The sequence below is a fragment of the Oncorhynchus tshawytscha genome, linkage group LG12 (assembly GCF_018296145.1).
Source record: "Oncorhynchus tshawytscha isolate Ot180627B linkage group LG12, Otsh_v2.0, whole genome shotgun sequence".
Lineage (NCBI taxonomy): Eukaryota > Metazoa > Chordata > Actinopteri > Salmoniformes > Salmonidae > Oncorhynchus > Oncorhynchus tshawytscha.
In genome coordinates this window covers 26,080,859-26,097,667 of record NC_056440.1, presented here as the reverse complement: position 1 = coordinate 26,097,667, position 16,809 = coordinate 26,080,859, and the positions used below count along the sequence as shown (strand labels likewise).

The 16,809-nt window shown below is 44.2% G+C and overlaps 2 protein-coding genes across 2 annotated transcripts; both read left to right on the top strand.

Annotated features, from left to right (window-relative positions):
* Positions 1–809: 809 nt before the first annotated feature.
* On the top strand, positions 810–12,078 carry LOC112262808 (transitional endoplasmic reticulum ATPase). The gene is made up of 17 exons (XM_024438583.2): positions 810–967; positions 2,256–2,367; positions 2,569–2,741; positions 2,846–2,988; positions 4,473–4,603; positions 4,851–4,982; positions 5,167–5,269; positions 5,389–5,522; positions 5,767–5,902; positions 6,006–6,118; positions 7,297–7,461; positions 9,178–9,300; positions 9,586–9,798; positions 9,969–10,277; positions 10,470–10,625; positions 10,735–10,889; positions 11,521–12,078. The coding sequence occupies exons 1-17, from the start codon at positions 951–953 to the stop codon at positions 11,624–11,626; spliced, it is 2,421 nt and encodes an 806-aa protein (XP_024294351.2). The 5' UTR covers positions 810–950; the 3' UTR covers positions 11,627–12,078.
* A 626-nt stretch (positions 12,079–12,704) lies between these two features.
* Positions 12,705–16,461, top strand: akr1a1a (aldo-keto reductase family 1, member A1a (aldehyde reductase)). Its single transcript, XM_024438584.2, has 10 exons — positions 12,705–13,341; positions 14,157–14,270; positions 14,363–14,482; positions 14,580–14,731; positions 14,854–15,049; positions 15,123–15,172; positions 15,278–15,427; positions 15,521–15,593; positions 15,793–15,879; positions 16,090–16,461. The coding sequence occupies exons 2-10, from the start codon at positions 14,190–14,192 to the stop codon at positions 16,153–16,155; spliced, it is 975 nt and encodes a 324-aa protein (XP_024294352.1). The 5' UTR covers positions 12,705–13,341; positions 14,157–14,189; the 3' UTR covers positions 16,156–16,461.
* Positions 16,462–16,809: the final 348 nt, after the last annotated feature.

The following is a 16,809-nucleotide window of genomic DNA, read 5'->3' as shown; positions in this document are numbered from 1 at the left end:
AAGCCAATAGAGAGTGATAGGAATAACTGTACTTCAGTAAGGTTGGCTTCTTAGCGTTCATAGCCATGGTTATCAACTGTTCTGCAGAGGAGTTACAAGGTGTGTTGAGCAATAGTGTCCCACACTACCAGGCTGCCGGCTTGGTGTAGGATCAGATAGGGCCAAGTAGTGGAATAGTGGGGATGTTTTTTTAATGGGTGTAGGTTTAGTTGGTAGGGCAATTTTTCTACGATGTGTAATGAACTCATATACAGAATATACAGAGGAATACATGAATAGGGAGGCCTTGAATGCGGTGCGAGAGAGGCAGGTTGAGGTTACCAGGGTTAGAGTAGAGGAGAGGTTGTCATATGCTGAGGCAGTGAAGAAAGTTGAGGGAGATGTGTCAAGGGGGAGGGATCCTGAGAGGATTCATGTGAGTAGTAGATCTGTACAGAGGAATAGGCCAAGGAGTGATATATGATTCAGTAAGATTGGCTTTTTAGCGTTCATAGTAATGGTTATCAACTGTACTGAAGTTATGGTTGCAGCTGCAGAGAAGTATTTGGGTGTAGGAGATTTGAGGTCAGAAGAGTGTTGATTGGTGGTGTCCTGTCCTTTCAGGCTGTTGGCATGAGGTAGGACTAGATAGGTTTAAATAGTGGAGTAGGGTGGTGTTTTTTTTAATGAGTGTAGGGATAGGTTAAATGTTCATTTATTTTCCTTTTTTCAAGTAAAGCATAAGGGTGTTATAACCCAGTCTAGACGAAGAAGAGGTCTTGAATGGCCTCACACTCCACTACTGTAGGTGGTGGTGTATGCACCACACGGATGCGATCCGCCAATACAAATGTAAAGAAGAAAAGCTCAAGAGAACGTTGTGAAGTTACTTTGCGGACAAAGCTTTAACAAATAGCTACAGTAGATACTTTTTATTTATACACATTAGCTATTTCAGGAGGAGTAACACCATGGCCTCGGGAGGAGAGTAAGTACAAATAGATACAAAGGTGTCTTTTTTACAAGCGAATTAGCTAGTTTAGCAACTAGACTCTTCTGATATTTTACCTCAGCTAGCTAGTTAGCATATTGGATGTCATGACATACTAACATTACGGTTTATGGAAGACTCTTACTACGAGTGAATTTAGCTAGCTAGTTAGGTAACCAAGTATTAGCTAACGTTAGCCCATAACGTTGTACACTGTAATTGGGACCAGTCAATGGAATGTCCAAAACTACCGTACATGACTGACAGGCGTTTGTATCTAGCTAGCTAACGTTAGGCAACTTAACCTGACAAAACGTAGCTAGGTGGGCCTACCGGCACTGTTTGCTAACCAATGTTAACATATGTTTCTAACTAGCTAGCCTGTGACTCTCTGGCTTGACAAACTCATCCAAGGACCCATGATGATGAATTAGAGGCAGGACACATTTTTTAAATACATTACCATTTAAATGTGTTAACGTTAGTTAGCCAACTGGCTAGCTAACTGACGTTAACTAACGTAAGTGGTTGGGTAGCTAGCTAACTGTCAAAGCTGGATGAAAATGCCGGCCATGTCACTTACTTACTGGCTTAGCTAAACTAACGTTAACGTGTTAGCCTAACGTTACCCGTTTAGGTAGCTAGCTAGGTCATTTAGGTTTAGGTCATTTAGGAATATGGCATATTAGCTAGCAATCTAGCATATGCAATAACGTTACCAAACTAGCTACACCTCGGTTTTAGCTGGTGTAGCTAATAAATAGCCGTAACTTGACAACTTGGGATCTCAAAAGGTGTGTCACCTGCAGCTTGGCTACTAGTAGCTAGTTAGCGATGAATGAACAGTATTTCGGATGTAGCTAACGTTAGCGTAGCTATTTAGCTGATAATGAAACAAAGTGTACAATATGAAAGTTGGCCAAGTCAAGTGATTGCGCGATGTTAACTTGATAGCTTTGCAAAGACGGCATTTATAGCCAGCTATACTGATCTATCTAGTTAGCTAGCTAATGACGTTGTTAATCAATATTCCCAATAGGACAAGGATTTTTATTTTTTATTTAACTAGGCAAGTCAGTTAAGAACAAACCAGACGCTGGGCCAATTGTGCACTGCCCTGTGGGACTCCCAGTCACTGACGGTTGTGATACAGCCTGGATTCGAACCAGGGTGCAGAGCCTTAGACCGCTGCGCCACTTGGGAGCTCAATAATTAATGTGTATGTAGTAACTGTGAAATATCAGACAGTCAGTTTTAACTTATCGCTTTTGTTTGTTTCACCCAGATCCAAAAATGATGATCTTTCCACTGCGATTCTGAAGCAGAAGACCAGACCTAACAGATTGATTGTTGATGAATCCATCAATGAAGACAACAGTGTGGTCTCTCTCTCTCAGGTAGGCACAGGTGATTGGGTGGATTTGTAACCTCATCCTCTGTTCACAGTCCCAGAATGTAATTATTCTGGCTCTAAGCAAGCATGTGTTATTTTGATTCTCAGCTGCTGCTATGGCAAATATCTGTAAACGATCTGATCCTGCTGTACTAAAAGTATTTAGAACATCTAGTGAAACTCATGGTGTTCATACTGTTTTTAGGCAAAGATGGATGAGCTGCAGCTGTTTCGTGGAGACACAGTGCTGATGAAGGGGAAGAAGCGCAGGGAGTCAGTATGTATTGTTTTGTCTGACGACACCTGCTCTGATGAGAAGATCCGCATGAACCGTGTGGTCCGCAACAACCTCCGCGTCCGTCTGGGGGATGTCATCAGGTACACATACAGATGCACACACACGGGAACAAACAAGTTTGTTTTTGTACATATGCCCAAAGCAAATTTAGATGAGTGATGTTTCTCTATTCTTCCTGTTGCAGTATCCAGCCGTGTCCTGATGTGAAGTATGGGAAGAGGATCCACGTTCTGCCTATTGATGATACAGTGGAGGGAATCACTGGCAATCTATTTGAGGTCTACCTCAAACCCTACTTCCTAGAGGCCTACAGGCCCATCCGCAAGGGTCAGTACACACACTAGGGATGAGCATTTGAAATGATTTCACTATTCACATAAAATATATTTTTCCGGATATTCGTATAGTCAAAATTATATATAATAATCTCTACTCTTTTGACCAATCGGATTTAGAGGTCGACCGATTTAATTAGGGCCGATTTCAAGTTTTTAGCAATTAGCAATGCTTGCTACACAGTGCTGTTTATGACTTCAAGCCTATCAACTCCTGAGATTAGGCTGGCAATACTAAAGTGCCTATTAGAACACCCAATAGTCAAAGGTATATTAAATACAAATGGCATAGAGAGAAATAGTCGACGCATCATAATTCCTATAATAACTACAACCTAAACTTCTTTACTGGGAATATTGAACCACCAGCTTGCATATGTTCTGAGCAAGGAACATAAACGTTAGCTTTTTTACATGGCACATATTGCACTTTTACGTTCTTCTCCAACACCGGGTTTTTGCATTATTTAAACCAAATTGTGCATGTTTCATAATTTATTTGAGACTAAATAGATTTGATTTATGTATTAAGTTAAAATAAGTGTTCATTGTTCATTTCAGTATTGTTGTAATTGTCATTTATTACAAATTCTACAAAATATTACAAATTGTAATATATATTACAAAATATATGTCGGCCAATTTATTCGGTATCAGCTTTTTTCGGTCCTCCAGTAATCGATATCGGCATTAAAATCATAATCGGTCGACCTCTAATCAGAATGATGCCGCAGCAGACAGTGTACAGTTGTTTTCAGGGTGCTATTCCGGTAGTTTTTAGCTAACAGTAGCCTAGGCTAACAGTGAACGTGAAGTCTAATGTTCGCCATAATAGAACAGATTATATATATATATAATATTAAAAAAGTTTTCTGGTTAGTGTTTTGCATTAATCTGTGTCAGGTCTTGTGGACCCTCTGTTGGTGTGCGTCTGTAGGCTAACTGCTATTTGAAGTGGGGAAAATGGCATATCGCTGTCAGGGCTGACCAGAGGGCTAAATGTGCTATGATCGTCAAATGTAAAATGCAACCCATAACTTATGAGAGAGAATTTGCTTGAAAATAAAACATTCACTTTGTGTGTCCCTAGAACTAGGCTGCATTTACAGTACAGTTCTGTTAACAATGAACTGTCAAAGCCATGGGACATCTGAAGCAGCAGTAGCTCAATGCGCCGTACATAAACACTACATTCTAAAGTTTGTTGCTTTATTAAATTAAGCATTTCACATGTCATTGTATATCCTTGTGTGTAACATGGACAATTTCATTTAAACAGCTTTTTCATTGTTATAATAGGCCTAAAAAATTATCCCAAAATGTGTTCAAATGCGAATGTCTGTTCGGATGTCTGGATAGTCGATTAACTGTGCCCATCCCTAACACACACCTGTTACCAATCGTTTTGTTTCAAAACAGAACCGGTGAACAATTGTTTGTTCGATATTTTATTCTGTAATATGTCATTGTGTGTAGGTGATATCTTCCTGGTTCGGGGGGGTATGCGTGCGGTGGAGTTCAAGGTGGTGGAGACTGACCCCAACCCCTATTGCATTGTTGCCCCCGATACCGTCATCCACTGCGAGGGAGAGCCTATCAGGAGAGAGGTGGGTCACAACCTCAACCAATTGCTTGTGGGCAGAGCACTCTTAATTTAGCCTATGTAGATCTAGGCATTGTACTTTTAGCCAATTAGCGTTGCTTTTCTCCAAGTCCACAGCAAGAGGCTCGGGTAGGAATATGTAATGAATCGGGACCTATGTATCCTGAAGTCCCTGCAAATACCTAGCCCTAGTAAGCAAACAAACTCTCAAGCCTCAGATTTATTTCTGTGTGTGTTTTCTGTGTGTGTAGGATGAGGAGGAGTCCCTGAATGAGGTGGGCTATGACGATATCGGAGGAGTGAGGAAGCAACTGGCTCAGATCAAGGAGATGGTGGAGCTGCCACTCAGACACCCTGCACTATTCAAGGCTATAGGAGTCAAGGTAACACACACCGTTCACTATCTTCAAGGCCTTGTGTTAGTCTACGCACTTTCTTGAACAGTAAAGAGTTTAAAAACATGTTTTCCAGACTTGAAAGTCAACCATTTCAATTGACTTAAGAAGTAAGCATTTTTCACTATTGGAAATGTTCTAATGACTGACATGCACCTGTACTCCCCTACAGCCCCCCCGTGGTATCCTGCTGTACGGACCCCCCGGTACAGGAAAGACCCTGATTGCCAGAGCTGTCGCTAATGAGACTGGAGCCTTCTTCTTCCTCATCAACGGTGAGATTCTAAACCTTACCCTTTCCTAGGCAGAGGTTAAGTGTTCATGATAAGTCATTGTACTCTTGCTGTTTTGATGTTGCTCTGTATGGCCCTTCTGTCTATGTTCCTGTCGGTAGGTCCTGAGATCATGAGTAAGCTGGCTGGAGAGAGTGAGAGCAACTTGAGGAAGGCCTTCGAGGAGGCTGAGAAGAACTCTCCTGCCATCATCTTCATTGATGAGCTGGACGCTATCGCTCCAAAGAGAGAGAAGGTGTGGGGGAGAGAGAATGGGTATTAATGGTGTCCATCGGTTGATGTGCAGACCAAGAGAATAAAAATGGAATACAAAGGAAATGGAAAAATCCTTCTAAAGGGTCACCCAACTATGACATTGTATCACTTCAATAAAAGTGCAGAAAGTGCAGCAGCTATGAACTGATCTGACATTTTCTGTAGACCCATGATTAGATGGAGAGGTATATCCTGCTGTTGTTGACATGCGTGTGTGTTTGTAGACCCATGGAGAAGTGGAGAGGCGTATCGTGTCTCAGTTGCTGACCCTGATGGACGGGCTGAAGCAGAGGGCTCATGTCATTGTCATGGCAGCCACCAACAGACCCAACAGCATAGACGCTGCACTTAGGAGATTTGGTACGTATACACACTTTTTACCGGTTGGTTACAGGGTGTTTTTATGTTTTTATTGTGCAGTTATATTGGTTGCTTTAATGCTCCAACGTGCTTGTGCCTACAGGGCGTTTTGACAGGGAGGTGGACATTGGAATCCCTGATGCAACAGGCAGACTGGAAATCCTGCAGATCCACACCAAGAACATGAAACTGAATGACGATGTTGACCTTGAACAGGTGTGTGCTGACTCTTGGCCTGCGTCCCAAATGGCATCCTATTCCCTACCGCCGTTCTAAGGTACTGCATCGTAGTGCTTGTTGCATCACGACAGACCCGGGTTCGATCCCAGGTTCTGTTACAACCGGCCATGACCGGAGTCCCATAGGGTGCCGCACAGTTGGCCCAGTGTCGTTAAGGGGAAGGTTGGGCCGGTGGGGGCTTTACTTGGCTCATCACGCTGTAGCGACTCCTCGTGGTGGGCCGGGCACTTGCAAGCTGTTTGGCGGGTCGTCAGTTGAACAGTGTTTACTCCGATACATTGGTGCAGCTGGCTTCTGGGTTAAGCGGGCAGGTGTTAAGAAGCGTGGTTTGGTGGGTCATGTTTTGGAGGACATATGACTCAACCTTCGTCTTTCCTCAGCCCATTAGGGAGTGTGCAGCAATGAGACAAGACCCAAATTGGATTGCAGTTGGATATCATGAAAAGGGGGGTAAAATACCAAAATAATAAGAAAGTTCTGCGCTGAGACAAGAAGAATAATTGTCAGATAAGAAGAATACAGATTTAAGTTGTCCGAATGGACAAGTAAAAACATTTTTTTTTTTTTTTAATCACACATCAGAATAATTGTTTGATATTGTGATCAGAATTAGATAAGGGAGGCCAACATTGGAACAATATTAATAGATTACTCCCATCCACCAACCCAATCCACAACACCCTAGTAAAACCCAAGTCTAATTGACGGTAATAGTGCTCACTGTTGTCCCTTGTGGCCGATTTTGAAGGAAGACATCGGGAAATAAATGTCCAATTTCATCGTCAATCTTGACCGATCTTCCCGAGTAGCCTAAATTTTTGTCAGATTATCTATGCTAAAAAATAGGAATGCTTTTTATTTTAAAAAGTGGTTCTTTGCTTCATACAGTGATGTAAAAATGGTGCTGGACCATTTTATTTGGGGACAAGTGACTTGAGCTTTTGCACAAAATAAAAAATCTGTCCTACTTGTCCAATGGACAAGTGGCAAAAAAAGTTGTCAATTCCTGATTGAAGGAATAGGGTGGCATTTGGAACACATCCTGGGTGTGTGTCTTGTTAGGTGGCTGACATACATTTCCCACACCCATTGAACTGGTAGCATTGTGTTCCGAGGCTGGCCTGCGTGTTAACTCCCCCTGTATCTCCGTGTAGGTGGCTAATGAGACCCACGGCCACGTGGGTGCTGACCTGGCTGCCCTGTGCTCTGAGGCAGCTCTCCAGGCCATCAGGAAGAAGATGGACCTAATCGACTTGGAGGACGAGACCATCGATGCGGAGGTCATGAACTCCCTGGCCGTTACCATGGACGACTTCAGGGTAGGGAACACACTAAGTGTTGACTGTCTCTACCTAGGGTAGACTACACAGTCTACCACAACCCAGTACATAATAACTATACTACTCCTGGTTATATATACAGTTGAAGTTGGAAGTTTACATACACCTTAGCCAAATACATTTCAACTCAGTTTTTCACAATTCCTGACATTTAATTCTAGTAAAAATTCCCTGTTTTAGGGCAATTAGGATCACCACTTTATTTTAAGAATGTGAAATGTCAGATTAATAGTAGAGATTTATTTCAGCTTTTATTTCTTAAATCACATTCCCAGTGGGTCAGAAGTTTACATACACTCAATTAGTATTTGGTAGCATTGCCTTTAAATTGTTTAACTTGGGTCAAACGTTTCGGGTAGCCTTCCACAAGTTTCCCACAATACGTTGGGTGAATTTTGGCCCATTCCTCCTGACAGAGCTGGTGTAACTGAGTCAGATTTGTAGGCCTCCTTGCTCGCTCATGCTTTTTCAGTTCTGCCCACATATTTTCTATAGGATTGAGGTCAAGGCTTTGTGATGGCCTTGACTTTGTTGTCCTTAAGCCATTTTGCCACAACTTTGGAAGTATGCTTGGGGTCATTGTCCATTTGGAAGACCCATTTAAAACCAAGCTTTAACTGATGTTGCTTCAATATATCCACATCATTTTCTTCCCTCATGATGCCATCTATTTTGTGAAGTGCACCAGTCCTTCCTGCAGCAAAGCACCCCCACAACATGATGCTGCCACCCCTGTGCTTCACGGTTGGGATGGTGTTCTTCGGCTTGCAAGCTTCCCCCTTTTTCCTCCAAACATAACGATGGTCATTATGGCCAAACAGTTCTATTTTTGTTTCATCAGACCAGAGGACATTTCTCCAAAAAGTATGATCTTTGTCCCCATGTGCAGTTGCAAACCGTAGTCTGGCTTTTTTATGGCGGTTTTGGAGCAGTGGATTCTTCCTTGCTGAGCGGCCTTTCAGGTTATGTCGATATAGGACTCGTTTTACTGTGGAAATAGATACTTTTGTACCTGTTTCCTCCAGCATCTTCACAAGGTCCTTTGCTGTTGTTCTGGGATTGATTTGCACTTTCCGCACCAAAGTACGTTCATCTCTAGGAGACAGAATGCATCTCCTTCCTGAGCGGTATGACGGCTGCGTGGTCCCATGGTGTTTATACTTGCGTACTATTGTTTATACAGATGAACGTGGTACCTTCAGGCATTTGGAAATTGCCCCCAAGTAGGTCTTGGCTGATTTCTTTTGATTTTCCCATGATGCCAAGCAAAGAGGCAGTGAGTTTGAAGGTAGGCCTTGAAATACATCCACAGGTAAACTTCCAATTGACTCATGATGTCAATTAGCCTATCAGAAGCTTCTAAAGCCAAGATGGAATTTTCCAAGCTTTTTAAAGGCACAGTCAACTTAGTGTATGTAATCTTCTGACCCACTGGAATTGTGATACTGAATTATATGTGAAATAATCTGTCTGTAAACAATTGTTGGAAAAATTACTTGTCATGCACAAAGTAGATGTCCTAACCGACTTAGTTTGTTAACTAAGTCGGGGGGGTCCTAACCAAAACTAGTTTGGTTAGGAAATTTGAAGAAATTTGTGGAGTGGTTGAAAAATGAGTTTAATGACTCCAACCTTAGTGTATGTAAACTTCCGACTTCAACTGTATATGATATTAAATGTGTGTTTGCATTTCAGTGGGCTCTGAGCCAGAGTAACCCATCAGCTCTGAGGGAGACGGTGGTAGAGGTTCCTAACATCACCTGGGGGGACATTGGAGGACTGGAAGATGTCAAGAGGGAGTTGCAGGAACTGGTGCAGGTACGACGTGCGCGCACACAAACACATTTAAAATTATTTATTTGAATCCACAAATCACATTAGTCGAAGGATTCAAACATTTCACAAGTCATGGATATATGGACACTTGTGGATGGAAAAAGGAACCTTTTCCATACAGCAAGGCTGCCTGTGACCACTGACACAGAGCAGTACCTCGCTAGCTACTCTGCCTTCGTCCTATGCAGGCCTGCAATCACACCGGTGCACAAAGTTTAACCTTACACACATTGTCATACCTTATCTCCATCTTTCTTTCCCCGATAGTACCCAGTGGAGCACCCTGATAAGTTCCTGAAGTTCGGTATGACCCCGTCTAAGGGAGTGTTGTTCTACGGGCCCCCGGGTTGCGGTAAGACCCTGCTGGCCAAGGCCATTGCCAACGAGTGCCAGGCCAACTTCATCTCCATCAAAGGACCTGAGCTTCTCACCATGTGGTTCGGAGAGTCTGAGGCTAATGTCAGGGAGATCTTTGACAAGGTATGACATAGAAGTGACTCACCAAAGTTAACATTTCTATTTGTGCGTTATGGTAGGTCATAAATCAACATGGAGAAAAACAGTGGTCTTGGCATTGAAACCTGTGGTACACCACTACACCATTTTCAATAGTATATGGTGTAATCTACTGTGTTTTTCTGTGTGTACAGGCTCGCCAGGCAGCCCCGTGTGTGTTGTTCTTTGACGAGCTGGACTCCATAGCGAAAGCCCGTGGGGGTAATGTGGGAGACGGTGGCGGAGCGGCCGACCGTGTCATCAACCAGATCCTGACTGAGATGGACGGCATGTCCAGCAAAAAGAACGTCTTCATCATCGGCGCCACCAATCGCCCTGACATCATTGACCCTGCCATCCTTCGACCCGGCCGTCTGGACCAGCTTATTTACATCCCTCTGCCTGACGAGAAGAGCAGGATCAACATTCTCAAGGCTAACCTCCGAAAGAGCCCCATTAGCAAGGTAAAACACACACCGCTCATAAACACTACATCTTTCTACACCTGTCATCATGCTAATGTAGCAAGAGCCCGATGGTAGTTGTATTATGTAACAAGATTTAGTGACTCGCACCAATATGTAAGATGTTTCAGGTGCTATATCATTAACCTGACGTTGATTGGTTACACCCCGTCTCCTCCCTCTATCCTATAGGATGTTGATCTGGACTTCCTGGCTAAGATGACCAATGGGTTCTCGGGTGCTGACCTTACAGAAATCTGCCAGCGGGCCTGTAAGCTGGCCATCAGAGAGTGCATCGAGAATGAGATTCGCCGAGAGAGGGAGAGGCAGACCAACCCTTCTGCTATGGTCATTTCACACACACGCACACACCTCGTTCACGCCATCTCTCTTTCTCTCCGTCTACTTTTCTTTTTCAATTACCCCCCTTCCACCCTCCCTCTATTCTCATTTCCAGGAGGTGGAGGAGGATGACCCTGTGCCAGAGATCAGGAAGGACCACTTTGAGGAGGCCATGCGATTCGCCCGCCGCTCCGTCAGCGACAATGACATCCGCAAATACGAGATGTTTGCCCAGACACTGCAGCAGAGCCGAGGCTTTGGCAGCTTCAGGTACGTTTGTGTGTGACAGTGTTTAATGTGCTATAATTAAGCAATAATGCCCGAGGGGTTGTGGTATATTTAAGCAATAAGGCCAGAGTAGGTGTGGTATACTGCCAATATATCAGACGTATACCATGGGTACAACAAAACATTTGTTTTTATTGCTCTAATTACGTTGGTAACCAGTTTATAATAGCAATATAAGGCACCTTGGGGGTTTGTGGTATATGGCCAGTATACCACGGCTAAGGGCTGTGTCCAGGCACTCTGAGATGCGTCGTGCATAAGAACAGCCCTTAGCCGTGGTATGTTGGCCATATACCACACCCCCTCGTGCCTTTATTGCTTAATTATAAACTGGGTGGTTCAAGCCCCGAGTGCTGATTGGCTGACAGCCATGTTATGTCAGACCAGCCCTTAGCCGTGGTGTATTGGCCATCTACCACACCCTCTGGCCTTATTGCTAAAATATGCCACGGCTAAGGGCTGTTCTTAGGTACGAAGCAGAGTTCCTGGATACAGCCCTTAGCTGTGGTATATTGGCCATATTTCCATACGGCTTTAATGCTGTTTCAGCCAATCAGCATCCAGGACCCTAACTGCCTGGTTTATAATGGTGACTATTGTCTTTGTCTCACAGGTTCCCATCCAGTGCTGCAGGGGGCAGTGGTCCAAGCCAGGGTACCGGGGGAACAGGCGGGGGGCCAGTGTTTAACGAGGATAACGATGACGACCTGTATGGATAGATGGACAGACAGACTGAAGGATGGTGCCACATAGTGGCCAGCTCTTATGTGATCACACCTGTACAAACATTCAAACCTGATTGACCATTTTTTTAGGACTCATCTTTCTTTCATGTTTTTTTTTGTTGTTGTTGTTTGATTCCTCTCTGGTGGTGAAAGCGTGTAGCTACCTGGTTTGATCCGTCCTCAAACTGGAAGCTTCCGGTTTCTACAGACCCCGCTCAGGCGTTTCTTTTACTGCCTGCTACGGGAAAGCGGGGCAGTGGATAGAGGTGAAAAGTTAAAGGTGATTAGTTGACTGTGTGGGGGGGGTTGAGTGGCCTCTGAGTTTATTATCACAACCCTATGTTACCAGCTATAAGAAAGAAAGAAAAATATTGGTAATTACTTTTTTATGAATAGTAGCATGTAATGTATGACGACAAGTTTGAAAATAAAATCTCACAAAATGACTAGTTTGATGTTATTGTACAGTTCCACACTAGGTTCACCATAACAAAGTTGTCAAACCAGTTTCTCATTATTTTAGATGAGATGTCAGAGGTTCGACTTACTATGTGGGACCAGGTATCGAACCCGGGCCATCTGCATGCTTTAGGACCGTGTTAGCCCACTGAGCTAAAAAGCCTATGTATTTGCTCTGGGAGCTAATGTGAGCCCTCAGGTCTACAGGGCTAGTCCTAACACAAGCTTGTTCACTGAACTACCTCTGTTTTCTAGTGGTCGCTAAATGTCCCATGGCACTCGAGTTGAGTAGAAGTCTAAAAACCTAGTGTACTTCCAACCTGGTCACCATACCACTATGGCCACCTAATCATCCAGGCCTTCAATGGTCTCGTATATCATTACGTAACAATGGAAAGAAGTTGCATGCATGAGCTGTCATGAATATTTGTATTCAAAATGGTTGCCATTATCTCAATGTCTACAATCCTGTATCTGACCACACTGTCACACTTACTAGACCAAACCCATCCCAGGTTGCATATAAAAACAGACATTTAAAGGTCAAATTTTGTGAGGACTATCTGGGAGGGGTTTGAGTGGGGAGGGAAAACAACTGAAAAAGAACTGTTATTGGCAGAGGTTTGGAACCTTCTTATTAGTCCATTATTGCTGTGTTCACGCGCTAGTCGAAACTTGAAAATGTCCGACTTGCTAATTGGTTGAACACGACGTGTACAATAACTACAACCAGTTAGCAAGTCGGAAATTTCAGAGTTCCTACTAATAACTAATTTACTGCATGGTGATGTCACCATGGAAGGCCAAAACTCCATCCCACAAAAACAGGCTGAGATTTCAAGTGGTCTTTTCAAACTGCTCTCTCACTAAAAGGGAAAATTATGAAAAGGCTCAATTTCACAGTATTATTTCAACCTCAGAGTGGAAATGTACATAAAACATAGACAAATCATGTTTTTGACTGCACTGGACCTTTAAGGTTGGCTATTTTCTTGTTTTGACACATGATGTTGAGTGTCATTGTTCTAATTCATGAGACCATGAGTGTGTTATTCGGAGACTGAAAATGGGTTATTTATATGTGGGCTGTTCATTGCCTGTTGGTCCTCTGTGGATCACTATAGTTCGTTTTAGAAGTTTTCCAACTGTTTGGGTTACAGATAAACAGATCCAGACTTTGACCTCTGTCTGTTTAAAACCAGCCTGACTACTGAGCATCACACACATTCTGACACACAGACTTCTGATCGGTAAGAACTATCACTCCTCACATATTCTTACTCTAGCATGATACACATGGACATAACTTCTCACGTTAGAGAACCTTCTCCATTTCCACAGGGGGGACGGCACCAGGGTGTTAGTGTGACTCAGATGTACTATTGTGTATCTCATCTCAGTTCTATCTTACATCACTATTTGCTCACATTGTGGTTCAGGCAATGGTGGACACGGTTACAGACTGTACTAATCTACTGGAACAAACTACATTTAAACTGTAAAGCTGAAGCTGAAAGAAGTAGCAGATGGGGGGGGATTCTGATTTGATTAGCATGACCTCAGACCACTCAACCTATGTTAGGCATTGTACTATACTTTAATACAATACTGTATCACGTGACATAGAGGATTATGATGTTAATCAGTAATGTGTTCCCATAAAGCCAGCCTGTGACTGTCATATAGTTGGATCAGCTATTTAGGTATAGAAACTAGGTTCTTAAAGAGTTATGTTATGAAAGGTTCAGAAAGAGTTGAAAATGTTTGAAAGAGACTGTGAGAGAAAAGAGAGGATTTGCCTGTTTTAACTGTTGTATGAATATTTTGGGTATATTATCTCATATGTCACACATCTGAGTCCCCTGTGCTGAGTTAATGAATTCAAACATGAGTGATAATCAGTAACACAGCATTAAGACTTAGTCATGGTGATTTGCAACTGACACCAGGTCAACTGGGTCATACTCAGAGATCTATAGCGATGGTTTAGCCTCTAGAGCTGGACACCATGTTGCTACCTCATATAACATTTATGTGTGTTTCTGTGTGCCTGTCTGTCTGCCAGTTTGCCTGCCTTTCAGAACCTCTGGACTGAACCATGAGTTCTTGCGTGACCCTGTCGTCAGGGCATAAGATTCCCCTGGTGGGGCTGGGCACCTGGAAGAGTGCCCCTGGACAGGTCAAAATGCTATTAATTCTCATTCAAAAAACTAACATCCACACAGATAACCTAAACCTTAACGTGTGTGTTGACTATCTGTGTCACTGTAGGTGAAGCAGGCGGTGCTGACGGCTCTAGACTGTGGCTACAGACACATTGATTGTGCTGCTGCGTACAGTAATGAGCAGGAGGTCGGGGAGGCACTGGCTCTGAGGCTGGGACCAGGAAAGGTGAGCCACACACACTTTTTGATCAGAGCATTAGGAAAACCCTTCTGGAAAGCTGTGCATGTATGTGTGTGTGTTGATCCCCTGTTTTGGCCCCCAGGCCCTGCGTCGTGAGGCTGTATTTCTGACCTCTAAGCTGTGGAACACCCAGCATCACCCTGACGATGTAGAGACAGCCTGTAGGAAGAGTCTAATACACCTGGGACTGAACTACCTGGACCTCTACCTCATGCATTGGCCCATGGCCTTCCAGTGAGCAACACACACACCCCTACTCGCACCTCAATATGACTGCACATCTCAACGAACACACTTGTACTAGAAACCCGTCCCAGACATGTTATGGTCCTCTGAGCTGCCTGTGTGTTCTCCAGGCGTGGGACAGAGCTGATGCCTAAGCGGGCCGATGGGAGTGTGTGTTACGATGACATACACTACCAGGAAACCTGGGTTGCCATGGAGAGCCTGGTTGATAAGGGGCTGGTCCGAGCCATCGGTCTGTCCAACTTCAACGCCAGACAGACAGACGATATCATCAGCATCGCCAAACACAAGCCTGTAGTCAACCAGGTATGGGACTGTGTGTGTACAGTATGTCTGTGTAATATTCTCTGACTATGTGTGTGTTGGTTTGTCTTTGTAGGTGGAGTGTCACCCATACCTGTCCCAGGCTGAGTTGCTGAGTCACTGCAGGTATGTTTGTGTGTGTGTGTAAGTTAGTGTGTAGTGGTGTGTGTGCCCCTGTGTATGTCTGTAGGTTTGTGTAACTGTGTGTGTAATAGTTTGCGTATGTTCCAGGTCGGTAGGTGTATGTGTGACGGCCTACAGCCCCCTTGGTAGCGGTGACAGGCCCTGGGCCTCGCCTGATGAACCCTGCCTGCTGCAGGACCCTGGACTGGGGGCTATCGCCCTCCGCCACAGCATGACCCCTGCTCAGGTCATACTCAGGTAACACAGTACACTGTAACACACAAACATCTCCGTGTAACTAGCCACAGTGTAATGAGCAATTCTCAGGTGTGTCTCTGTCTGTGTCTCCAGGTGGCAGGTACAGAGAGGGGTAGTCTGCATCCCCAAAAGTGTCACCCCCTCCAGGATCCAGCAGAACATACAGGTGAAGACAGTGCCATCTAGTGGAATGAATACCAATTGACCTGCATGATTTTTGACCAGTTTGGAAACTTCTAACCTCTTCCCCAAAATGCGACTTTTCGCAAGATCCAGGGCCGGCTGAGTCTAGGAAGCTACGGGTTACAATTCTGTGCAGCTACTATGATTGTTTTCTAGATTGGGTGTTTGTGTCTGATTGACAGGTGTTTGACTTCTCTCTATCGGATGAAGACATGAAGCAGATGGAGTCATTCAGCAGAAACGAGAGGTACATCGTCCCATCTGTGGAGGTAAGTTCCGATTGTCTCAGATAAGACCTCAGGGTACATGTCAATAGTCTTATACGGCCTCCTCCCCTGGTCACAACGAGACAGGTGAAGGAGAGTAGATGATGAGGATGCCATATGAGACTACTGAGACTACTCAGCCAAATTTAGCTGAGTTTCAGTTAAATGGGGTTTTCCGGTGGTACAGAATGGAACTGTGTGTTCTCTTCACAGAGGGACGGAAAGAGAGTGTGGAGGGACGCAGAGCACCCCCATTTCCCCTTCAATGAGCCGTACTGACCCCACATCTAGACACAGATCTACTGACCCCACATCTAGACACAGATCAACTGACCCTACGACGAGACAGATCTAATGACCCCACATCTAGAGACAGATCTACTGACCCCACATCTAGAGACAGATCTACCGGCCCCACATCTAGAGACAGATCTACCGACCCCACATCTAGACACAGATCTACCGGCCCCACATCTAGAGACAGATCAACCGACCCCAGATCTCGACATTATTTATGAGAGGTATTGACATGTTGAATGCGCCGAGGTGTCTGTCTAAACTACTGGCACACAGCTCCGACACCCATGCATACCCCACAAGACATGCCACAAGAGGTGTCTTCACAGTCCCCAAGTCCTGAACAGACTATGGGAGGCACACAGTACTACATGGAACTCTATACCACATCAAGTGACTGACGCAAGCAGTAAAATTAGATTTTAAAAAACACCTTATGGAACAGTGGGGACTGTGAAGCAACACAAACATTGGCACAGACACACGCATACGATAACATACGCACTATACACAGACATGGATTTAGTAATGTAGAGATGTGGTGGAGTAGGGGCCTGAGGGCACACAGTGTGTTGTGAAATCTGTGAATGTATTGTAATGTTTTAAAATTGTATAAACTGCCTTAATTTTGCTGGA